The following is a 25313-nucleotide window of genomic DNA, read 5'->3' on the forward strand; positions in this document are numbered from 1 at the left end:
CTTCAGCCCTCTCTGCCTCAAGTTACCCTGTCTGGTAAATAGGAATAATGCTACTTACCTGCCTTTGTAAACTGCTTTGACATCTATGGAAAAGCATTGGAGAAATGCAAAGTCTTGTTGTTGTTACAATATAGAGCAAATACTGGGAGCTAACTGGTGTTTTCTCATGATATTAGAACAACACCAACAGCATCACGAATTCTTTTGGACTTATCCTTCCTCTCCTCCCCCCCCCTCCCCTTCTTCTTATAACACATGCGTACACACCCCTTAAGAATCCTGCCACTTACTGCTTAATTGACAACACTCCATTAAAATGAGTGCTGTGGACTTTAAATAATTGCATGTGGATGAGAGTGATGTTGAATTAATCCCGACCTCCTTGAAGGCAGTCGGAGGAAACTCAACACGTGGCATTTTTGTGCTAAGTCACTAACCATTCTTGTCTGTTGCTCTTTGCAGCTGGGCTGCTGGTGAACAGTCTCCCAGCCCTGGTGCCCTCTGTCTCCAGATCGCAGCATTAATTACCGCTACACTTGGTATGCTTTGAAGGATTCATAACTGATTGTCCCCTGGATGCTGTGTCTCTTGCCTTGGTGGTGTTGGGTTGGCCCAGCCTGTAATGCTCTCTCTTGTGATTTTGTTTTCTAAACAGATGTCTGTGTCTCTCTCTCTCTCTCTCTCTCTCATTTTTGTTTTCTCTTTCCTTTGAAAACGCTCCCCCACGCAGCCTGTCTCGCTGCTTGAGAAAGCTGCGCCACAGTGGTGCCAAGGAAAACTACAAGCTCATCTCGTTGCTCAAACTAATCTGCTCCGAAATCAGGTGATTGCCTACCTTCCTGGCTCTAACCCCCGCATGTGCTATTTTGGGCTCTAGTCCCGTAATGTGCGTTTAATTTCCAGGCAGCGTTCACTCTAGGCTCTCCATAAAGTGTGTCCTTGTTGTTCAGGGGCCAGATTTCTTCCTGGTCTAACACCAGTGACCTTAAGTGAAGTTACATCTGGGGTAGGTTTGATCAGTTGATTTTTCCAGTAAAACTCTATTATGCTTTGCCCAGAGGTGGATTAAGATTTATTGGGGGCCTGGGCACAAAACATTTGGGCTCCCCCACACCTTCCTTTCAATGGGGCCCCAACCGCTGCTCCTCAGTGCTCCTGCAGGGGCCCCCAAATTGGCCAGTGTCCTTGGGCACGGATCCCATAGGCCCATGCATTAATCTGCCACTGGCTTTACCCCATGAAGTGAACACTGGGGCAAGGGGTGTAGAATGGGGCTGGGACAAAAGATCCCATCCAGTTCCTCTAGTAGCTTTTTTTTTCCTAAATGAGAAGCAGATTTTATGGTTAAAAATAGAAACCTTAAGAAGATGCCTTGTGAATTTCTGCCATTCAGTAAAGCTGGATGCAAAATATCACAGCAAAAAGCAGAAGTGGTTTATACATTTGTACAAATTAGTTGCAAAACTTTCCCAGGGTGAGATCCAAAAATGCAGATTTGAAACTATTCGTTTATAGAACAAGTGCTGAGAGAATCTCCCAAGGCCTCAGAGGTCCAGTCTGGTTTGGATTAGAAATGGATGCAAGAGGTACATCCAGCACTAGACTGAACACCGTCAAGTTGTAGGCCCTGGGGCTGCCTGAAAGCAGGGTTTTTCCAGGTATTATTTAGGTTTGAGAACGTACAGGGAAGGAGTTCAGTAAGTGAGGTCGATGAAACTATAGTTATTGAAATTGGATTCTTTGTTCCAATCCTTGCTTGGGGAGTGGGAAGGAGAAACTTGCTTTCGTGGTGGAATCTTCCATGGTGACTGTTGCATGGAAATACTCAGACCCAGATCCTCAAAGGTCTGTAGGCACCTAACTTCCATTTAAAACATTTCCTAAGTACCTTTTGAGCATCTGAATCTCAGGGACCTACAGTAGGACCAGACGGACAGGAGGACTCTGCTAGGGAGGAAGGAAAACAAATACTCTGAATGGGAGGAGGACATTGAGTCATTGTTCTGATTCCGAGAAACCCACATATCTACTCATACATTCCTAGTGATCTCATCTGCTTTCATTCAAATGCTCCCTCACATTCCTGATCAGTGAATGAATCACTGTTTACCTATGACACGCTACACTTCAAAATACCTGGGAGCTTTCAGCCAATTTCTGATTGTACTGATATGATACTGGCCAGTAAAAACGCTGGAGTGCCACATAAACTGAGCATTGGCTAATGGAGAAGATTGCAGGTCACCTTTAGGGCAATTGCAAAGGAGGAAAAATTGTACACGTTTTTTTGCTTCTTGGTGATGTCTAAGGGCCTGAAAGGTTTCTTTAGGCTTGTTTTTCTGCTGAGAAATACCAGGGAAAAGAGAGAATTGGTGGAAGCTTCTTTGGAGGCTACACAACTGGAGAGGGAGGTTTCTCAGCCCATAATCAAAGGAATCAGCATAAAGCTATCAAACCCCAGAACGTTAAACAGCCTGAGTAAAAATCCCTTCTCCTGCCAATTGCTCATCGTGCAGTCTCGTGTTATGTCCCAATCTCCCTAATTGTCTGCTCTGTTTTTGTGGGGAGACTAAGACTGGGCAAGCCCTTCTGATTTTTAATATAAAGATGAGTTGACAATCTTTCAAATAACCAACCCGCCTGGCCTTTAACAGATAGAAAATAGTGGGAGTTTCTTGTGAACGCTCGGGAGGTTTCCTCTTAGGGGGTGTAAGCGAGTTACACTCTAGCATTCTGGTGACTGTCTCCCATTTGGAACAAAAAGGAAACTGCTTAGAGCAGCAAATTCCTGCTGCTTCTTAGCTCCACTGAAACGCTGACTCCTGTCTAAGCCGCAGTGTCCTTGGTGATCTGTAGCTCCAGCAGAACAGTGTTTCTGGTGGTCCGTCCCATCAGCCAGCGAGTAACCAGCTAACTGAGCGGTGTGCCCCTCTGGTTCCCCAGAGAGGAAGGATGGCCTATGGGTTAGGATCTAGCCTGGGACTTAAGAGACCTGGGTTTAGTTTTCTGCTCTGACACTGCTTCCTGTGTTGCCTTGGGCAAGTCACTTAGGCCCAGAGCCTGCATGCCGAAATCAAAATGGGAGTTCAGTGAGAGAGAGGTGCCTAAATACCTTTGAACATCTGTGCCTTGGACTCTCTACTCACTGCACATTAGCCTGGGTATGTGGGACCCGGGCTTGTGGACTCCGTGTTTCCAAGCCTGTGCTTAAGCATCCGTACTGCATTGTAAGTCTGGGTTTACAGTTGCTGCACTGGGGTCTCGCAGCTGTGCAAACATGTCCATACTACACTGCACAGACCTTCTGACTCAGGTCTGCAGCTTGAGCTGCCTCCACACTGCAAAATGACACGGCTTGGACCTGCCTCTCAGCGGGACTTGGACTCTGACCCACCCCCCTATCAGGGTCCTAGAATCCAGGTCCTGAGTGCTTACTGAACCAAGTCAGACGGAGATGTGTGTGGACGGAAGCTGGGCTCGGGCTCAAATCTGACTCAGTCTGGCCCGTAATGTGCAGTGTAGACGTTCCCTCTCTTCCCTACCTGTAACATGGGGATAACGGTGGAACTGATGGCAGTGGGAGTTGAGGACAGCTGTGAGGAGACGCTCAGCACTGCACAGAATCAGGCCTGCTGCATCCAACCAAAATAAATTCTGCATAGAGCTGGATCCCGGGGACCATATACCACTGGCTTGGCCAGAGCACGAGAGAAATGAATCTAGCTCTATCACTGGGAACAGCAAAGGGATTTGAGATATCCACAACGGAGCCCTAGCCATAGCTCTGAGCTGCATGGATCCCTCTTCCCTCACGTTTCTAGAGTGAACGCTGCCTGCGGGCTTTTAGTGGCTGTGCTTTGGGCTGTCCCAATACTCACAGATCCACGCAGGATTGCTTTGTGTCCTTCGGCCTGGAGAACGGATAAACCTGAGGGAGGGACCGTGTCATTTCCTTCATTGTGCAATGGGGCTACTGAAAAACACAGTGTTTAATGGGGATCTTCGCCTCTGGGGATTTGAACTCCTGACTACGGTTCAAGCCTGGTGTGGAAATGAAAGGGGGCACATTTAAAAGGTGACTTCACTAGTTTTTCCTTTTGAGTGAATGGATCGGAAACATTCGTGCCCTGATAGATGTTAAGGCCAGAAGAGACCCTCCTGATCCTGTCCTCTGCCCTTCTGCATTGCATAAAGCGGCATCTCTGTTTAGGAGGAGGTTCATTTTTTGCAAGGCCACAGTAAATGGTGGGCTTGTCTAAATGCCAGTGCGCAAGAAAGACAGGTGTCACTTCCGTTGCTCTGTGCCTTCCTTGGAGTGGCTCCATATCTCTGTTAGAGACCCACCATTTCACAGACAGACCAAGATGGGCATTTCTTCCAGTACCCAGCTGTCTCTCCTCTGGCAGGAACCCCTTGTTCTCTGACCTTGAGCACTGAGGACATCACTCCAGGCTTCTGCTGAGGGCTGGTGACTTCTGAAAGTTGGGTGGGGGCTCGACTGAGAGACCCTGAGCCCTTCCTCTGCTAGTTCCCCCTGGCCAGGGAAGCAGGAGACCAGAAATCGAACCTGGGTCTGCCACGTAGCAGGCCAGTATGTCTCCTTTCCTGACTGCCCCCCCATGCTCCCCCATTAATCTGGTTTGTGTGCATGCCCGTCCTTGAGACAGAGAGCCCAATGCTGCCTACAGCCGGGTTTCCTCTATTAACCCCATTGCAGAGCAGATCAGATCTCCTTCTCCTGGCGATGTCTGTCCCTTGTCTCTTGGAAGGGGCAGGAAGCCAGCCTCCAGTTCTGAAGGTTCCTGTGGCAATAGGAAGGCAGAGAGAGCGGGCCCCTGTGGGGGCTGGATTTGCACACAGGCTGGAGAGCCCTGTGGCATTGGACGTTCCTGCTATTGTATTTAATATAAACAGCAGCTTGTGCTGGCCTTCCTGTTAGGCTGTGCTGTGGGGTGGTTACTCCAGGGATTCACTGTTCTCTCTCCCCACCACATGGGCAGGGGCGAGGCAGAGAATGGAAACATTGAAACTGGAACGTTCACGCTACAGGGCCTTGAAGGGAGGAAGAGGGACGGTGGGAGGAGTGGGGTGTGGATGTGCCTGGTGCTGACTTAGGGTGGGTGTAGAGTGGTGGGCATCCCTAGTGCTGACACAGGGGGAGGGGAGTAGGGTGGTGGTGGGTGTGCCCGGTGCTGACTCGGGGGAGTTTAGGGAGGTGGGCGTGCCCGGTGCTGATTCCGGGTGGGGGCACGCAGTATGGAGACGGTGGGTGTGCCCGGTGCTGCATTGGAGGGGAGAGGGTGTGTGCCCGGTGCTGACTTGGGAGGGGAGTAGGGGGTGGTGGGTGTGTCCACTGCTGCATTGGAGGGAGGGTGAAGGGGGTGGTGGGCATGCCCGGTGCTGACTTGAGGTGTGTGGGGCGGTGGACGTACCTAGTTCTGACTTGTGCTGTTTGCAGTAGGAGCCATGAGCGTCTTGTATCTTTGCATTATGCCAGAATTCTTGCCCTGGTCATGGGCTCCTTGGTGCTGGCAATGGGAGATAGGGGGATTCACCCAGACAGCGGGCCAAAGGGCAGAGCAGGCTGCTGGTCTGGATTCTGGAGTTAAAATCTTGATCAGACCCCAGTGTAGGAGTCTAGATTCCCTGGGCTGGTATGTGTGGCCCACGGCTCGTCGGCACCGGTTTTAGCTGCCATCCTGGCTGCTGTCTCCAGACTGTGGCTCCATGGCTGTGAAAGCCTGTCCTTGCTGCTCAGAGCCATCTCCCTGCTGAGCGCAATCCAGCCTTGCTCCTACGCTGGCCACTACTCAGCAGCACTCTGCCAGGCAGGGATCCGCTGGGCGCGCCCGCCCTGCCCCCAGTGCTTTGCATCTGTAGAGGGTTCCCCCGTGACGGAGGATTCCTCATCAGCTGATTTAAGCTCTTGCTCTGGCAATGCAGAGCCCTGTCTTCGATTCTCCCTGTGCACAGGGGGTTCAAAGCTGGAGCGGGGTGTCCAGCCGGCTTAGCACCATTGCCGTCCATGGAGCTAGGCTGAGGTACACCCACTGCGGTCTGATCTTTCCTCTTGGCAGTCCCTTGTCCTCAGCAGAGAATTACCCTAGGCTGCCACTAAAGGGGTTCAGCAAGACCAGTGTGGTGCGGGGGCTCTCCCTTGCCTGGTCTCTCCAACTGGCCAGGGAAGCAGCGAATGCCTTGTGCTGCATGGAGCTGCGTGGGTGCTGACTTGTCCCGTCTCTGTTGTGAAGGCGGAAGAAGAGCTGGTGAAAGCTCAGAAGGTGTTTGAGGAGATGAACCTCGATCTGCAGGAGGAGCTGCCTTCACTATGGAATAGGTGAGTGCCCGAGGGCGGCCGCCAGAGGCCATTTGCCCCTTAGGGAGGTCGTTACTGTGATTAGCTCCCCATCGGTGTGAAGGAGGGCCTGGGTTGAGGGTAACACTCTGCCCTGGATTTCTGGATGCGTCCCAGCTCTTGGGGCCTCTTCTAGCATTCACAGAAGCCACCCCCATCCTGTTTCCAAGACCCTGCCGTCCCCAGATCATCCGGGAACACAGTAGCCACCCAGTGTGTGTTGTTTTTAGGGGCTGTCCATAAATTACATAGCGCATTAGGGCATGGCAGGGGGTCGTTAATTTTGCATGTTTGTTTCAGTGGGGCAAAGTGGTACAACGGGTAGTAGGGGTCTTGAAAATCTGCCTAGGGAGAGCTTCAATATGCTGGTGACATAGTGGGGAAGGGGATTTAGGGCTCTTCTACACTGCAAAGAAAAATCCACGGCAGTTAGTTTCGGACTCCGGGTTAATTGACTCGAGTGTGCGGGGCTCGGGCTACGGGGCTAAAACCAGCAGAGTGGACGTTCCCACTCAGGCTGGCGCCTGGGCTGCAAGACCGTCACCCTTCGCTGGATTTCACAGCCTGGGCTGCAGCCCAGCCAGGAGCATCTACACGCTATTTTCAGTCCCGCAGCCCGAGGCAACTGACCCCAGCTCAGCGCTGCAGGATTTTCTTTGCAGTGTGCCCTTAGGCTCTGAGCCCCCAGGCGTGGCTCTGGCTGGCAAGTCCTTTCCCTGGCGTCTGAGTCCCAGACTCTCCAACCCTGCTGCGCAGCAGGGACCCAGCTGGCCGCCCAATGGTGCTCGGCTCCCGAGGGCAGGCTGGACACAGGGAAACAGGCAGGCAATGAAGGGAGACCAGTGGATCGTACGTTTGCTGTACAGGGATTGCAGCCACGGAGACGAGGGGAGCTCGGAGAAATCCTGGTGGAGGCCAGGGGATGAATGAGGAAGGAGAGCTGATGTTTGGGGAGGGGAGTGTCAGGGTCGAGTGCAGGCAAAGTCCACTCAGAAGTGTCCCAATTTCTGATTTTTAAAATGGAGTCCTCTGGGGCAAGGCTGGTGGGGGCAGGGGGAGGACAGGAGGAGGGGAGAGCAGGCATCAGCAGGATGAAAGCAAAATCCTGATGGGCCTTATAGTCTGTCTCTAGCGTTCTGGCTGTGTAGCTTATTCCTGAGGCTTCCCCGGCTGTGATAGGTGAGCACAGCTATCTCCTCTGCACCATCCCACTCTACTTCCTCTCTCCGCTGGTCACTAGCGGAGATGAAACATTTCCGTCAACATCTCTCCCCTGAGAAGGATAGATCTGCTGCACCGACCCACCCTGTATGAGGGGTGACACGCACCATCACTGAACACCTGATTGTGGGGGCGTTGGGTCATTCTTTGCCACCTGCTAACCTCACTGCCCAGCAGTCCAGGCTGTGTGTGCGCGTGTGTGCCCCTCCACCTGGGTGGTGACAAGCTGCTCCAGTTAATTGTCCTCTGTTACGAATTGCTGGGGGAGCATCATCTGGCTGAGCTGTTTCTCAGGGCTCAGCCCCCCTCTGCAGCTCTAGCTGTCTCTGACCCATCAGCAGAGAGACGCGCCCCACGTGTAAGGGACGGTGGGTCGCGCCCCTTCTTCAGAGCAGAAGACCCAGCCGGCAGGGCAGCACTTCTCTTGGGTTGACTCAAGTCACTAGATTTGGGAGTCACCCAGTGAATGTGTCTGGGACCAGGCCCCTAAGGCTTGCCCGACTTCTGGGGCTTCCCTGCTCAACCCTCTTGTTTTCCCCCAGTGGTTACTGTGGCATCTTTTTCCAGAAGGGAGGATGCGGGGGTGTTGGTCCATGGCCAGTACCACTCTGGAGGATGGCGTGGGGTGGGTCCACCACAAAAAGTCTTCTCTCTTTCTGCTAGAACCAACCATCTCCTATAGGCCCCACTGGCCTGGTTTATTCCGTAACTAGTGTCTCCCACATGGCAGCAAAGCAAAACGGTCGCTCCAGCCCACAGGGCTGTCTGGGGACTTCCTGACCTACACTGCTGTTAGGACGGTGAGAAAGCGCAGCTTAACTGTGAAATGCATTGTGTGTGTGGGGGGTGGGGAGGGGTTAGCAAAGCAAATCAAGTCCACCGATCTTGGAAGAGCCACATGTATCCACTAACTCTTGCTCTGTTTTCATTTGGCAGTCGTGTTGGTTTCTATGTCAACACATTCCAGAGTATAGCAGGCCTAGAAGAGAACTTCCATAAAGAAATGAGCAAGGTAAGGTTGCTGGCCCTTTTTTTCATTTGCCGTGCTATTATCATTAACAGACGCTTGTGCAGTGCAGCAAATGCACCCAGGGCTGTACAAGAAGCCAGTGCTTGTCCTGATGGCTTTACAGTCGTAACATCCCTATTTAAATAGCCATCCAGTCGCTGCAGGGAATCTTACAGGTTTCAGCTGGGAGTATTGTTGATTGGGGCATATTCCCCCTAAAATCAGTGGATCCCACATGGAGTCAAAGAAGCAATGAATGAAGCCTGTCTGATTCAGCACCTTCAAACTTTTGGGTAAAGAGTTTCACTTACTAAAATGAATAAACTGGTAGCAAAGGTGCCATCTGTAGTAACCCTTCAATGCCCTAAGGAGTATCTCAAGGAGCAGATGGCTTAGTTGCTCCATGCTTGTTCTGTAGCTGCCCTAGCCAGGCCCTGAAGAGGTGTGAGGGGTAGTCAGTGGCAAGGCCAACACAATGACTTTCGTCCAGAATTTTTGTTTTCATTTAACTTAAACAGATTTGAAATAACTCCCGGAGTCCTCCAGGCTTGTGCGTTGCCCACATGATTTATACATTCCCTATACATCCTCATAATTTTTTATGAGGAGACAGGGAGCCCAAGTGAAAACAAATACTTTTGTTCTCCATCTGTAGTCCGGGCAACAATACAGCAGCTAAGCAACAAGCAACATTATGGTTGTTAAATTCCCAGAGGTAACTACTCACAGTGAGGAAATGGCTGGCATGATTTAAACATTAGCATCAAGTTCTGCTGATACTTCACAGGGACCGTTGCAAAAATATGCCAGTGTTCTACAGTAATGCTACAAACCACTAGCCCCACTCTGCACCCAGCTCTGCTCCGGCCCCAGCCATGGCCCCACTTCCTGGCCCCGTGCCCGGCCATGGCATCCACCATGGCACGGCCGCAGCTCCACTCCCTGCCTCCCTCCAGCCTTGGCCCCCGGCCAGGGCTTCATTCCTGGCGCCAGCCCCACCCCTAGCTGCACCCCCAGTCTTGGCTCCCTTACCCCTGTCTGCATCCCCGCCCCTGGAGCCATGTCCCCACTTCCAGCCTTGGCTCCTAGGGGGCGAGGGGGGGCGGACCACAGTAAAGGGGGGAGGACCACTAGTTTAGAGAGAATCCTCCTCCTGTGTCACATGTTTTACAGGTCTCTTCCCCAGTTTTTTGTTTGGGGACACATGCAGGAAACCAGGACCTTTTGTTCCTTAAGTCATCTGCTTCTTATTAGAGCTGTAGGATCAAATTAATTGCTGGCGTGGAGGGTGCAATACCATTGACATTGATGGAGTGGGATCTTAGTGCAAACGGTGACTTTGGCCTGTAATTTTGTTTGTGACTCAGCCATTTCATAGTAGTAACCTCTGGTGTCGACACAGATGAGGTTCGAGGCTTCATGCAGAGGTCCCTGGTAATATCGGGGAGGTTGCAGAAAGGCAGGAAATAGAGAAGACCTGAGCAGGGTAGTTGGTAAATCAGACACACAAGCTCCTTAGGGGGTGCTGGTGGCACTTCATGGTTTGGAACTTTAAAGAATGCGTGGATTACTTTAGTGCTTCCAGATTGTTTCCGTTAAAAGGGGGTGGCCAAGGAGGGGCCGGAACGAAGGTGGGCCCAGTTTCACCAGCAGTGTGCCTTCTCCTGGGGCGTCATGGTCCTGATGAAGGTCTCTGCCTTGGCTAGCCAGCCTGTTCCCCACCTGCTTCTTAGGGTTCTCTTCTTTTTACAGTTGAACCAAAACCTCAACGATGTCCTGATGAACTTAGACAAGCAGTACTCGAGCAACGCCTTCCCCATTAAAGCACAGCCAAGGTGAGTCACCGTTGGAGCGATGCGCTTTCCCCTGCAGACGTCGAAGGAGCAGGTGGGAGGCCTCTGTGGCGATGTCTCTTACAGGGGAGAGTGAATTGATTTTTATCTGCATTCAGTTCTCCTTCCTCATCCTATGTGGCGGTCACCTAGTGGCTCTCAATAGATCATTCCACGCCCAAGATGCAGAACTGACCCACCCAGTGCTTCTCATTGCGGGTCAGGCTGCACAGAGGGACAGTTTCACTTCCAGATCATGGGCTTCACCCTCAGACACACATCTAAGACCAAAACTCCTCTGAGTCACGGAGACAAGAGTAACATGTCCCATCTCCCCCTATCCACCGCCCCCTCTCCATCCCACCTCTGGTCACCAAACCCAAATCTCTAGTTGGCAAACTCTTGTGTGCAGTTACCCAGTTTTGCCCTTTGCGTTTAGGGAACATCAGACCTCTAATATGCCCCAGGAGTCTCTGCAAAGTGCTAGCGTCCACAGGATCCCTTTTTTGTCTGAGCAGAATCTGGTCCTCGTTGATTAACTGCAAATCTGTTGGTTAACTGAAAATCTCAAGCCTTTCCAGTTAAGGTGGTGGGAAGGTCGGGCTGTGGCTGAGGCTGTATCTGGCTCCCATCCAAATGCGTGAGTGATGAAGCAATGTGGGCCTCTGGCTTCCAGCTGCTGCTCATCCCACGTGCTGGGTGAGCAGTAATGCAACATAAATGCCAAATCCGCATATGGGGGAGTTGGCATGATATCAGTGATAACTTCAGCCTATGCGCCTTGCTCCAGGACAGCTGTGGAAAGGTTAGAGCAGCTATGGGGACCCCTGTGGACTCCTATTCCTTCCCCTCCCAATTTAACCCTTTGTTGCAAACACAAAACCCAGTATCAGTGGGTTTGTACGATTCGCCAACTTTAAAGGTAAAGGTGTTACCCTAAGTAGGAGGCCAAATTTTACCTGTGTTGATACAAACTTCCATGAAACTTAAGACCAGTAGAAATGTTTCTGGTGGAGATGGTGTTTCCATCTCCCCATCTAGCAAACATCCCCCTGAAGACTTCGCAACCCAGACTGCAGCATTGTGCATGGGGACCTGAAAAAGAAACGGACTCTTCTATCCTCTACCAAAAGATGTTATGAACCCAATAGGGCACTCCTGTGTTAGAACAGTTCCTACCCCGTGGTAGATGGGTCCTGTGCTATGTAGCAGACCTTCTTTTCTACCCCCTCCCTTCCAGAAGAGCGTCTGTCCATTGTTCCACACCAAGTACAACGAGATCTGTGATGTAGCCAGCACAGAAGTTTGGGGTCTGCTCTTGGCCATAGAGTCCAGTGACCTTGCAAAACCCTAGCCCATCCCCATACCTTGAGGATGGGTTTCTGGTGTGCTGGGTCTTTCTCAGCTGGGAGCAGGTGAGATCCTTACAGTTCTAAAGACACCAGGGATGAAATCCGGGCCACCTTCAAGTCCCATGGGAGTTTTGCTATTGACTTCAATGCAGCTGCCGTTCCACCTCAGCAGTACAGGGTTCTTCTTCCCTGGTCCCTTTCCTAATGCAGCCAGCTCCATCCTGCCAGTCCACTGGGATGGGGTCATACGGGGCAGATCTCCTCTCATGAGCGATGGGGCTCTGATTCCCTCCAGATGGCACCCAGTCCTGATTAATCAAAATGATTGGGACACTCTCCTGAAGTCTGCTCAAATGGAAGGCACAAACCACAAGAGAGGGATGAGGCGGCAGCTGATGCTTTAACTTTGGCCCAGTGGAACGCAGTGACGACAACTCAACATACGTTTTGTTTATTTTTATGAATACTTGTGACTTCTGGCCAGCAGCGAGGCCTCCCCAACAAAAGCTTCCAAGAAAATCAGATTTTCCATCAGTACAATTCTGGCCCAGGCAAGCCTCCAGCTTCATCTGTAGGATGTGAGGCAGCCCAGCTCCCTCCGCTGTAGCCCAGAGCACCGTGGCTGGCTGGGAGAGCTCATGCCCTTAGGAGGGAAAATAAACATGGAAAACCCTGAATGTGTAGAAACTCATGGGCTTGGCTCCATCTTTTCCCTCCATGCCCAGTTGCCCCACTGAATCACTCCACACATGCTCTGAGCCAGAGCGATGGAGATCTTTGCAAACAGAAAAGCATTCTCCTTCTCTCTCCTGATGCACTGCTTTTGGGCTCTACCGAGGGTCCAGACCCATCCTGTAACAGAGCTGTTCCACACAGGTACCCAGGGAGGGGGTTGGATGGCGTCAAACTTTTGTCGGAACAATAGATTTTTGCAGATGGCGGGAGAGACAGTTGGGAATTTCCATCTCTCCAAGTAGCTCCTCAGCATCTTGCTGGGGAATCTTGTCCGGTGGAGTTGAGGAAATGCCCCTTTCCTTTCTCATTGCAGATCATGGCCTGCAATAAGAGCAGATGATTCCCCTCATTTGTATACACAGGGACAGGGGCTGGAGATGGAGAGAGTGAAAGGAAATGGATCTAGATGGGTGGAGAGATGGGACGGGTCCCTGTTATGTCAGCATGCTGTCTTTGTGAGGAATTCTGCTTGGTGTGGCTCCCGTGTGCTTTGAGTGTGTAAATGGAAGGGAGCAGTGTAAGCTGGTGTCAGTGCAGGTGGGGAGAATGGGGAACTGGGAGTCAGGATTCCTGGCTTCTAACCCCAGGTCTTCCACTGGCTCACTGTGGCACTGTAACTTCCCAACCTCCATTTGCCCACCTGTGAAATGAGACTATTTATGGATCCCTGCCTGTCTGGCTTTCTACACATCGGCCTCTTTCTGCAGATCTGCCCCACGGTCCCCGGGGAAATTCACATCTCTTAACACTGCCAGTGCTCATACAAGTCCCTGTCATGCACAGGAAGTCCTGTCCTGTGCTCTGCCACCTAGCACATAGATCAAACCCAGATGCTAGGAGAAGAAAGGGCTTGAATACAATCATCCTGTGGCACCAGGTTCACTGGTGCATGGCACCTTAACGTTTGCTCCCCCATGGCTGTGCTATCCGGTAATGGAAATCATTGTGTGCCATCCCCACCAGAAAGAAAAGTAAACTGTTCTCCAGGCTGAAGAAGAAGATGAGCAGGTACCAGTACGGAGAGCAGCATTATGAGACATGTCTGAGTGGAATAGAAGGCCATGTTCTAACAGCCTGGGGGGTGTTAACCTGGGGACTGGAACGGAGTTCCTTGCATGACTCAGTGTGTTTCTGGCCCCGTGGAATCATTGGAGATTTCTGCATGTCTGACTAATCCTAATAATTTCTTATTCCTGGTTTGAATCCCTGCTCCCTTTCTGGTTGTTGGTCTTCGTTGGAGGGTGCTAGGAGATATTGGCGACCTGTGACACACAGGAGGTCAGGTTGGATGATCTGGAGGTCCGTTCTGGCCTGACACTCAGACTCCATAGCTGTTCGAGCCTTCAGGCTTTGTCTGGTTCAGAGCTGCTCTGGTTTAACTAAAAGTATGATTTGTTTTAAAAGCTGATGTAAACTGGTGCAACTTTGACAGTTAAAAAGGCCTCCTTTCCCCAAGATGGAGCTTTCCTTTTGAATGTGTTCTGATTTATTGCCCACGGAAGGGGAAATAAGTTGCTACGACCCTCCTCCTGGCTGAACCTGGATTCCCCATGCTTTGCCCCTTGTGACACCAGTAACATGGATCAGTGCAAATTGGCTATAAAATGCTACCACATTGCGCAGGTGCGAATCACAGCACCAGGTAGAAGCAGCAGGGAGTCAAGCCTCTTGCCTTTTAAAAAGCACATGGTTGTAACTTCTGTTTCAATACGCAGAGTAGTCTGACCACCTAGTGGTTGTAGCTGATGGCTACATGCATGTTGTAACTAAAGTGGAAACACGTAGGAGATTGGGTGCCTATGTAAAGGGAGACTTAAGAGCGGGACTGAATGCACAAGGCAGAGAAAAGAATAGTTGCATAATTGTGTAGAAGCATTTCCTAGCTTGGGGGTTCCTTAGACTCTGTGCTGACACTTTCTACCAAGACTAGTCAGAAAAAATAATTTTAATCCCAGCTGGCTCCTAGAATGCAGTGCCGTGGAATGGTTAAAACAACCACGCTGGGGTTGGAAAAGGTTTCAGGAGCAGACAAAATTAGCACTTGGCATTTTCCTTCCCGGAGCAGCAGAAAGCTTCAGCTGGCAGTAAATGGCCGTGACTTACCGAGGGCTTTGGTCCGGAGCCTGCTAAACCCAAGGCAGGTGGCGTGGAAGGAAATGGGATGGGCCTAAAGGAGAAAGGGGCAGCTAGATGTGTGGAGCCTTTCACCTATAGGGCACCAGTTCACATCCCTGGTAGGGACTGAAATTAACTGCCCCCGAAGACTGCGAATGAGTTGGTTGGTTGCATCAGTTCCTGACGGGCCAGGTGCCCGTACCACAGCTGTGGCAGTGTCATCAGAGAGGCCAGTGAGTGAACGGGACTGGAATCTGAAGTCCCTCCAGGCACACGGGTGTGGAAGCCGGCACACAGCTGCCTGGGTGGTGTCTATTCTGTAGCTAGGGCATCAGCCGGGCCCTTTGAGATGTATCCGTTTCAGACAAATGACCCACTTCAAGAGTCACGGAGGGGCCCTGAGATATGGCATCTTTACTCCAGTCCATATCAGGATCTTGTTCTCCGCACCAAAGGGAGGAGTCTGGGGCTCAGATTCATCATTTGCTTAATTTTATACTAAGACTGAGACTCTCAGGGCCAAACTCCCATAATGTTATCCTGGGACTGAATATGTCCCTAAGGCCAGTGCTTAATTTGTGCCAAAGCTTTCCAAGGCTGAGCCCCGGCACCTTCGGGCCTGGCAGTTGAGAGCCCCGGCACTGCTGGGCTGATTAAGCATTGCCTAAAGCTCATACAAATGAGAGCAGAGGGGAGAAGGAGAGCAGTGCTACCCCTGACCCCCATCTGCACACAGAGCTGTTCTCTTCCTTTAAGTTTTTCCTTCCTTTTTGGAAAATCCACGACCAGATGCCAGTGGCGCAAGGCCACCTGGCCCATAATTTAGAATTTCATGGAAGCTGAGCAGGATTGAAGCGGCCCCATATGGCTGCCTGACTGGGGGTTTATTTTTCCCCTGGGTACTCCCCTGCTGGCGGGATTCTCCCTGGCTTTGCTGTCCACATCTGGTGGACTGGAGGAAGGCCTGGGTGTTTGGGCCCCCTCGAACAAGGAGCTTCTATACATATCCCAGAGTGGAACCTGGATAGTTGTTTTCCTTCTAGCAATAAAGCTTTTCATAATCAAACCAAAGAATGCATCATTTCCCCCCCAGTGGTAGGGAATAGGGGTGTGCAATCAATCACCAACTCTTCTCACAGCTGAATTATATACGGCGTCCCCCCCCCTCCCCCCAGCATCTCTTGGAACACTCCCCTGTAATTACCATATTTCTGGCACAGACAGTCCCAGGCAGGGCCCTGCAGCGGGACTGGGGTCCCGCAGGACCCGCTGCCATAACAGCGGGAGTGGGTAAAAGGTACTTTGTTGTGAGCAGGATTGGTTGGGTAATCAAAACCAGAGTGTGGCAATTTGAGGGAAAACACTAAATCACAAAATGGTTTAAGCGAGATTTGTTTTATTCTTTTAGTGGTAAAAGTTGTTCCTGAATTCCATTTATAAATGTATTAACCAACCTTTTTTTTTTTTAGTGGCCTGGGGGAATCTGTCTCTTGCAGGATTTATGGGATCTAAGGTTTTTGGGGGAGTGGGATAAAAATGCAAGAAACAATGCATCGGCGGGCAGGAACAGGTATTATAGAGCAGGACGGGAGCAGGATTGAAAAAACAGTCCCATGCAAGGCTCTGGTCCCAGGCAAGCCCATCCCATCCCTTCCTTCCTACGTGTGCTACTCTGAAATCACCAGAAGGGGGCACTGTTGGAGGGAGTCATTCCGGCTTGGGAAGCAAGAGGCTGGGGACCAGGATTGAAACCCCCGGGTCTCATCTGGCTATGCCCTGCACTCTCACTGAGTCCCTGAGTCAGCCTGAGCAATGCGGCTTTAACTGAGTCGCTCTGAAGCTGGTGGGGAGCTTGGGAGCCTAGTGAGGCCAGCCCCTTCCTCTGTGCCCTAGAAATGAGAAATCGCAGGATGGGAGGAGGTGGTGTACTTGCTACTGACAGGTGACTAACTAGCTTGCTGCACACTGCTTATATTGAGGTTGCTGTGACTCTGATTTACAGCAGAAGTTCTCAGCCTCTTCCCTCCTAGCACCTCCCCACTTAGTCACTCCTCAGCTGTGTCTCACAATCCTTCGCACCGGCCACACTGCGGTAGCTTAAGGGACATCTGAGGAGGACACAGTAGGCAAATCCGTTCAAGCTGAAGAGCAGGAGGGTTGGATGCATGCTTGTGACCCATTCCTGGTTTCCTCCCAACAAGCACCCGCTTCTTCTCCAGGTCCATATCACCCACAGGGTGAGAGCTGTCGGCATAGAAAGCTGTTGGGTTTTTTTGCATCTTGTTGTCATGCTGCTGATGTGAACGTCATTAGGAACCTCTAATCTGCATGAGAGCGTGGAGTGACTGCTTCTTGGGTGGCGTCTCTGTGAGGTTGGGGAACGAGGTGGGATCGGGGGCTCAAAGGCTGATGCTTGCTTTGAATGGAGAGAAATCTTTAAATGCCTCTTGGTTCTTCCTCCACCCTATCCCAAGACTTTGTATGTAAGCATGAGACCGTAGTGCATCCGCCGATGGCGTGAGCATCTACATGCCACTGTTGGCCAATGACTACCAGAACATGGGTACCGTGGTGCATTTCTGTTTCAAGTGGACATACAGGGAGTGCATTGTTGCCTGATGGGATGGGGACTGAGGTTCCGAGTCCCATCCGGTTTTAGACTGGGTCTAATCCAGGTTTTGGAGTGTACTGTGTTATGGACCAGGTGGCTGTCCTCAGTGTGTTTCATGCCACAGTGGAGGGACCATGCCTTTTCCCTACAAGACATGTGTCTGCTGGCTTTAGTTATGTAACAGAAGAGCTGCCTCTCAAACACCGTTGCATTTTCTCTTTCTCATTATAGGTGGGGCTGGTAGTACTGTCCCTTACTAAGGTTGCCCGACACTTCCCATTCTAAGACCCTGTTTTCAGTTGCTTATAACATTGCCATACTTTAACTGTTTGGGTTGAAATTTTCCACGCCAAGTGTCTGCCTCAAGCTGAATTGGTTTTGATAATTTCAGCCGAAAAGGGTTCAGCTGTTTCTGAGAATGAGGCTAGGAGGAAATGTGTTTGGCCCATGCAGGGGGAGTAGATTGGGACAAGGCGCCTGAGAGGAAGGGAAAGCTGGAATTGGAAGATGGTGGGGTGGGGGAGGGAAACTGGGAGTCGGAGGGGAGACTGGGACGGAGAGCCAGGGCGGAGATGGTGGGGGTGGGGAGCTGGGAGCCAATGGGTGGGGGCCGAGACTGAGATTGGACAAGGAGCCTGGGGGAGACTGAGCCTGGAGCCAATGGGGATAGGGACTAGAGGTTGAGGCGGGGGAAGTGACAGGTAGGATGAGAAGTCAGGAAGGGGAAACTGTGACTGGATGGGCAAGGAGCCTGGGACAAGGAGCTAAGGGGGGGACTGGGAAAGGCAAAAAGGACTAGGATTGGAATCGGGGGGGTGGAATGACTGGGACTGGGAGTTATGGTGGGACACTGGAACAGGGATTGTGAGTCTGGAGGGGGAGGCTGGGACTGGTAGGGCAAGAAGACTGGGACAAGCCTGAGCAGCCTGAGGAGGGGCAAGTGGGACTGGCTAGATACGGAGAATGGGAGTGGAAGCCGGGTGGGGAACAGACAATACCAGGATAGGGACAGATGGGAAGCGACAGGGCAGAAAGGGTCAAGCTTGGGGAATTGGGCAGCTGAGTGTTGGTCCTGCTTTGAGCAGAACCAGTGTTGGCCCTGCTTTGAGCAGGGGGTTGGACTAGATGACCTCCTGAGGTCTCTTCCAACCCTGATCTTCTACAATTCTGTGAGTCTTTGTCCGCTAGAACACACTGGCCTTGAGAGCCTGGGATGGAGCGCAAGACTCCTGACCTCTCAGCAGTCTTCTGCTGTCAGCAAATATCTGTGAAACCTTCTGGCAAAGGTCTCGTCCCCCTCTCGTGCTGGTCCCCACAGAGGATGACCACCTCCTACTGCTGTCCGTTTCTTTGTTAGCTCAAGTGGCAGAGGCCTGTGTGGTGCTGCCACCTATGTGGGTGTCCGCATAATGCCACAGGACAGAATTTGTTTTTTTTTTTTCAGTGTGTGTGGTTTTTAAAAAGCTAGGAGATGACACGCAAAAAAACTATTGAAAGGGTGCGATTGAGGTTGCAAAGTCAACGCTCAAAAGTGGGGAAACGTCAGAACTAAGGTTTCCCATATATATATAATAATATGACTGTGTCTCTTCCCTAAGTGCACCCATGCGCATGCAAGGCAGTGACATAGGTTAATATATCGTGATCTGCATGAGTTCCTACTGCACGATGCATTGGATTGAGGGTGACTCAGCAAGAAGCTGCTCAGAAGCAGCTGCCTGATACTGGACTTAGGGTCCCTGATAGCAGGTGTGGGCACTGAAGTGGGGGGAGAACTGAGACCACGAGGCCTGGCTGGACCAGTCTGTCTGATCAGAATAATTCATTCTGCGGCTTGTTCTGACTCTCCTTTGCTTTCTCTCCTGCAGCGACAGCACCCCTGTGAAAGCAAACAAAAGCCCTTCACCTCCACCCGACGGGTCCCCCATCACCAGCCCCGAGATCAAGACCGTCAACCATGAGCTGGAACCGTCCTCGTTGGAAACACCCGCGGCTGGCATCCCTAAGTCACCGTCTCAGGTAGTGTCCTCGCGATGTTAACCTAGCCCCAGCAATGATATCACTGTTGCCAAAGGCTCAGTGGGCCACACAAGTCAGGTCTTTGGCTGCTATTGAGCATATGAGATGGTGTCTGCTCTCCATCTTGTGGAATGGCCTAGATCCCTGTGTGGCAGGTGCTGCCTGTCTGATCAGATCAATTGCTCCCTGTCCATTGCTCTATTGCCGGGAGAATGCTAATCAAGCCCTGAAATTCCTTTTGAATGCTGTTAACATGTGTACTCCATAGGAGACGAAATAATACCCCTCTACCAGGGTGGTGTATGACCGTTCAGAGGGGGTGAAGGTCAGAGTTGAGCTACGAAGTTTGTTCTCTACCCTACACCTAATTAACCTGTGGAACTCATTACCACAGGATATCATTGAAGCCAATAGTTGAGCACTATCCAAAAAAGGATCAGACACTGACATGGGTAAGGAGAACATCCACAATTACATCAAACAGGGTGAACAATAAGGGCAATAAATCCTCGTGCTTCAAGGAGTAGGCCAACTGCTGACTGATGGAGGCCAGGAAGAGGCTTGTCCCTTGTGGGGAGTCTAATACTTTCCACTGCAGTGTTTGATGCCGGCCACTGTTGGGAGACAGCGTGCCAGACAAGCTGAGCCACTGATCCATTTTGGCAATGCTGATCTCCAAATACTCTGAAAAGCAGGGCTTAGTCTGCACCTTGTGGTCCCTGCACCATAATTGCTGTACACATTTAATTTAAGCTAATTTTTTTTGCTCATTGGTCTTTTTCCTCACCTGTGAAACCCCAAGTGGTATTTTTTTAAAATATGGTGTCTGTTGCCACTTGCAATATCACCATAGCTGGATTCTCACCTGACGGACTTCATAATTTTTATTCTCTGCTTTAAAGAAAATTAAATCTGTTGCAGCTCTCTACCATCCCCACATAAGAGGGAGTGAAAGGAGTGGATGGATGGGAAATGCAGAATAAACTTAGCTGGCCAAATTCAGGTGTGGCATAAGTCTATGGACTTCAGTAGGTGACTTCAGTAGATTGTTTCCAATGGAAGAATCCTGGTTCTCAGTGGTTCTGGCCTAATAGCATCCTAACCGGAGCAAAAAATCACTCTTCAGCCAAGATGGCTACAGATCAAAGCTTTCCTGAAGTCCAGGTGAGGTGGAGTCATGCTTCTGGGTCAGGGCGGGGAGATGTTCACAGCCTCATGAAAGTCCTTTCATGGTCGGTCTTAGCCCTTTGAGGTATGTAGGTACCTGGCAGCATTTTCTAAAGCCCTGTTAGAAAACTCTCATCTTTTCCCTCCAACCTTCCTCAACGGCTGTTAGTCTTGGTTCTGTTTTCTTTTCCATTGCAGGGACCTGTCTGCTCTTACTGCTGGGCCATCACCTTGCATCTCCTTGTGCAATTGTTGGCCAGCGGTATAGCCCCAGACCCTGAAAATCCTCCCTGTGCTGCAGGGAGGGAATGTGCTGTGTCTTGTCCGTTGAGTTTTTAGACTGGAACCGAGTGTTACTTGGTGGCATTCACCTTGCAGGAGAGGTGGAGAGCGTAGCTGGAGCAATAACAGAATGGGGAAAAAAAAAAATCTTTAAACCAAACCAGCCCTCTGACAGCAGCTAACTCCGGGGCTGTGGGTGATGAATGTTTAATTCCCTGGAGCAGCAATGGTGTGCATGTAAAGGGGAAGGACATCACATCGCCTACTCAATCTCTAGCCATCAACATCCAGAGAGAGGACCAGGCTTGCCCCTCCACAGCCATTGGATTGGAGTGTCCATTTAAATGAGTGGCTCAGTGCCTGTTGGCGCGTTGGAGGGGTAAGGCCATGGGATCTCTGCCGACAGCTTCAAGGAGAAGATGAGGTCTGGCTGGGCTTGGGGGCAGCACGGCACCAAAAGGGCACAAGCCTTGCCCGTTATCCTGGTGATACGCTCACCTTGCCCAGTGATGGCAGCACGAGTGATCTGGGAGGCTCTTGGGGAAGGGCTAGTTCGCTCCCCAGCACGGTGGCAGGATGGAATTCCTCCAGCCTGAGTAACAGACTGTCCCCATCCCTCCCTCCAACACCTTTCCCCACACGCTACTCAACCTTCTGCTCAGACTGAACTCCCATCGCTCCGACTGAGTTACAGGCCTGGGTCTGAACTTCCGCCTGGCTCTCGTCGACTGTCCCAGAACTCTGGATCGGAAACCGGAGCAGGGGCTGCGTGTGGGATGTGGGAATGAACATGGAGCCAAACGTTCGGGCTCCCTCCCATTCTGCGAAGTACCTCAGAATAACCCACCTCCATTCTCCCTGCAGCGCCCCCTGCTCCCTATTGAGCTCTGCCCTGGCCAGCTAGGAAGCATTGTCCCCTTCCACCCTCCTCCTGCAATGGAGCCTTGTCTGCCTCCGTCATCTCTGAAGTGTGTCTGCAGTTTGGAGAGGTCCTGAGTTGCTGAGTGGAGAGCAGGTGTGGCCCTCTCTCTCTGCAGGGCTCTCTCAGCCCATCCTCCGCCTCGTTCTGCTGAGACAAGCTTTCCCCTCCCTCCTCTTCCCTTTAAATAGCACGTTCTCCTCGATCTTGCAATGCCCTGGGTGCTCCCCTGGCGGGCTGACTGCAGCAGCAGGGGGATGGATTGGTCGCTGTTAAGCAGGCAGAATACAGTCGAACCCCATTTAACCGAGCCTCTAGTATCTGGCTCTCGGTATTAACCGAATCCACAGCCGCCCGGAGCTAGCAGCGGGAGCCCCAGCCGACGTGGGGCTGACAGCAGGTGCCTTGCTGCCCATTCTCTGGTTTTTCCAGCTTTTTGGTTATCTGATCTGGCCCCGGTTCCAACTGGATCAGGTAATCGGGGTTCTGCTGTACAGTGTATTTAAGCGGCCTGGCAGTAACAGCCGCTGGACCAGGCCAAGGTGGGCCTTAATGCGGCTGATGCTGCCGTTTGCTGGCAGCCGTTTTTTGGTGCACGCGTAGTTCACCTGCCTGCTGCCGTGAGGAGTGCGGATACGGGCGGTGTGCCGTCAGCGTGATCTTCTGGGTCGGTGCATCAAGCACAAGAGAGGGAGCTGGCTCCAGACGCGTGGAAGGCAGCGAGGGGGTTTGCAAACAACTGGAGGGAGGAATGACACTGGGCAGACTTGGATAGGCCACATGGCCTCCTCCTTATTCCCAGCTCTTAGTGTGTGGGTGGGAAAAACCCAGAGCACGTAGCCACATGAGTTGGAAAGCACAAAAGCTGCTCCCTCAGTTATCAGTGTTTAATATGAAGCTTTGTATGGGATGTACGTGGGTGATGGCAAGTCACGGGGTAAATGACTCAGTCTGGGGTGATAAGCCGTGAGTGGACAGCATCAGGGATGTGAAATACCCTGGCTACGTCCTCCCCCCACCCCAGGGTACACTGCTGCTAACAACCAGCGTGGTGTGTGGAAAGCAACAGAGGGGCATATTGAACGGACAGGAAAGGAGGCAAAAGGAGAGACCATTGACATCAGTGGGTGCTAGGCACTTAGCGGATCCGTGCCTAGCAGAAAGATCCTGTTGGGTTGTCACTATTTCAGCTCTCGAGCTGTTTCCTACCATCTCTCTCTTCAGAAAAGCTGCCTCTGTCTAGCCTCCTAATGAAGCGACGGCCAGCATGTCTCCACACGCGTGAATGGGTCTGTGAGGGTGATCCTGAACGTCAGAACCAATGGGCCTCGTGAAACCACAAGGGCAGGAATTGGGCTCTCAGCTACATTGCTGTCAATCTGGAGCGACGCCACTGAAGTCAATGGAGCTAGAATGGACTTTTGCTGCTACAGGCGAACACGGCCCAAGCTTAGTAGATGGGGTTGGGGGTGTAACTTCCTTTCTGGGCAGTGGAGTCCTTCCGGATGGTCTTGTTCATTTTGAACAATGTCTGATTTTACCAGAATAGGGGGATATGGGCTCCAGTCTGGGCTGGAACCAGAAGGCTGGCCTGGAGGGTATTCCATTTCCTTCAGCGTATAACCACCATGTCCAGGGAGCATTCTTTCCATTCAGAATCAAGACATTGTGACAGGGCTCTGTACAGATGCGGTGCAGTGTGCGGTGGGCTACATAAACGCTGTGGAAGGATTAGCCATTGCACTGCTGTCATTTCCCACAGAGCCACCCCCATGAGCGATTAGGAGGATGGATGCATTGGAGAGGGGCAAACTTCCAAAGAGTCGGTGTTTGGTTCTGGATTAGTACCCAGAGCCTCTTGTGACAGCAAACTTTGGCTTCGCTCTTAGGAGAACAGTCTTTCCCATGAGACTTCTGGTACCTTCTGCGTCTGGCTGGGCTCAGGATACTGCGGGAGAGGCTGTTCCCGTGGCATTTTGGCACTTCTGCTTCCACACAGCTGAGATCTGGAAGTGAAAGTGCCACTTTCATTATTGCTTACACTCTACCCAGGGGCCTGCAGCCAGCTGTAGTTCAGAAGATGTGTTTATGGAATCTTACAGGCACGTTGGCCAGGGCAGATTAGCCTTTGGCTAGCATTTTCTGTGGCTAGCCAAATAAATGTCTGGTAGGACACGCATTCATGCATCCGAGGGGGGGCAGTGCAGCCTCGTGGAGTGAACACAGGCCCGAGAGCCAGGATCTGCATGTTCTAATCCCAGATCTCTCACTGATAGGCAGTCTGTCCTTTGTCAAGTCACATGCTCTCTGCTTCAGTTTTCCCTGGCTGCAAATGGGGATAATAATGACCGCCCTTCTTAGGTAGGATGAGAAGATTAATGTTCATAAAGCTTTTTGCACATAGAAAGTGTTATGGGGTGCTAAGCAATATTACAGTTCTGGAAATCTTCACCACACTGTACAGTAGAGTGTTTTTCCCCAGTCCATCAGCATCGTCTCAGCAGGTTCAGTTTGAGCTCGGATATCTGGGGGCAAAGGAAATTCAAACAGTGCCTGAACTGGTTTGCCATTCCCTATAGTATGTTCCCACAGCATCCAAAGAGTGGCGCAGGCAGCCCTGAATCAAAGGCTCCCACTGTGAAGTGAGGGAGGATGTCAGATATGGACAGAGGCATGGCCTGACCCCACTGCCTGCCCCTGGATTTATGCCCCCATGACTCTTGTGACTTCAGTGGTGTCTGTCACTAGTGTTACACACCTGTGAAGCTGAGAGCCGGCAGGCTCCGGGCGAGCTCATTCTCACATGTTTCAACGACCCCAGATCTGAGTCTTGGTTGTGTCACTCTCACGAGGAGCCCCATCTGGTCTCACTTATGCTGCAGTTGATGCACTGAAACCAGTGGAAGGGAGATCAGGATCCAGCCCACTGGGTGTCCACGTGTGAATAAGTCCAATCTGCTTTGGCTTCTAACGCCCCTAGGCCCACACCAAACAGGTAGGTATCGGGAGCAGTGGCCAGCGCACTGACTTCTCTGCTGAAATGTGTGCTGAGTAACCTGTCTGTCACCCCGGTGGTCCTCTGGAAGGTTGCACATGCTCTAATTACATATGCATGTCCGAGTGATGCATATTAATTGTGTTACGCTTCTCCCCTACAGAGGGAGACCCGCCCGCGGCTGAAGTGTAACTAATGATGCCAAACCTTCTCTGGAGGCGTGTGATGGTTTCCCCTCCCCTCTTTCCATGTTTGTTTATTTGACCCCTCCTTATGTCTGTGGTTCTATTTTGGCTAACCTGGTTCCTGTCTCTGGTTTTTTTGGGTGTCGTCGTGTGCTCGCTCGCTTGCATGCAGTTGCGGAAAGGCCCTCCGGTACCGCCACCTCCAAAGCACACCCCCTCCAAGGAGATCAAGCACGAGAACATCATCAGTCTGTTTGATGACAATTTTGTCCCCGAGATAAGCGTGACCACCCCCTCGCAGGTTAGCCGCTCTGCCCTGCCTTATTTCTGTCTGCTCCCAGCCCCGGGCGCTGTCCCCTGCTTAGAGGTGTCACGCCACGAAACCTGGTCAGGAGGCAGGGCCAGAGGGGCCGGCTGCCACTGCATGGCTGGGCTGAGATTGGCAATCGGATACCGCGCCCGTCTCCCCTGAGCAGCTGGTCAGTTTGAAGCCAGACTTGACTGGTGGGGCCCGGA

At 51.6% G+C, this 25313-nt stretch overlaps 1 protein-coding gene across 15 annotated transcripts in view; it reads left to right on the forward strand.

The window, feature by feature from the left end:
* Window positions 1-25313, forward strand: part of BIN1 (bridging integrator 1) — a 154686-nt gene that overhangs the window by 95185 nt on the left and 34188 nt on the right. For 6 of the 15 annotated variants that reach the window (XM_037912518.2, XM_037912520.2, XM_043525057.1 and 3 more), the window contains exons 7-12: window positions 731-823; window positions 6252-6337; window positions 8513-8588; window positions 10338-10420; window positions 19099-19249; window positions 24970-25098. In XM_037912518.2, coding sequence (XP_037768446.1) covers window positions 731-823; window positions 6252-6337; window positions 8513-8588; window positions 10338-10420; window positions 19099-19249; window positions 24970-25098 — 618 coding nt within the window. The remainder of the gene's footprint in view (window positions 1-730; window positions 824-6251; window positions 6338-8512; window positions 8589-10337; window positions 10421-19098; window positions 19250-24969; window positions 25099-25313) is intronic. The other 9 variants (XM_037912519.2, XM_043525058.1, XM_043525061.1 and 6 more) reach the window with 3 other exon arrangements.

This window comes from Chelonia mydas, chromosome 11 (assembly GCF_015237465.2).
Source record: "Chelonia mydas isolate rCheMyd1 chromosome 11, rCheMyd1.pri.v2, whole genome shotgun sequence".
Taxonomy (NCBI): Eukaryota; Metazoa; Chordata; order Testudines; family Cheloniidae; genus Chelonia; species Chelonia mydas.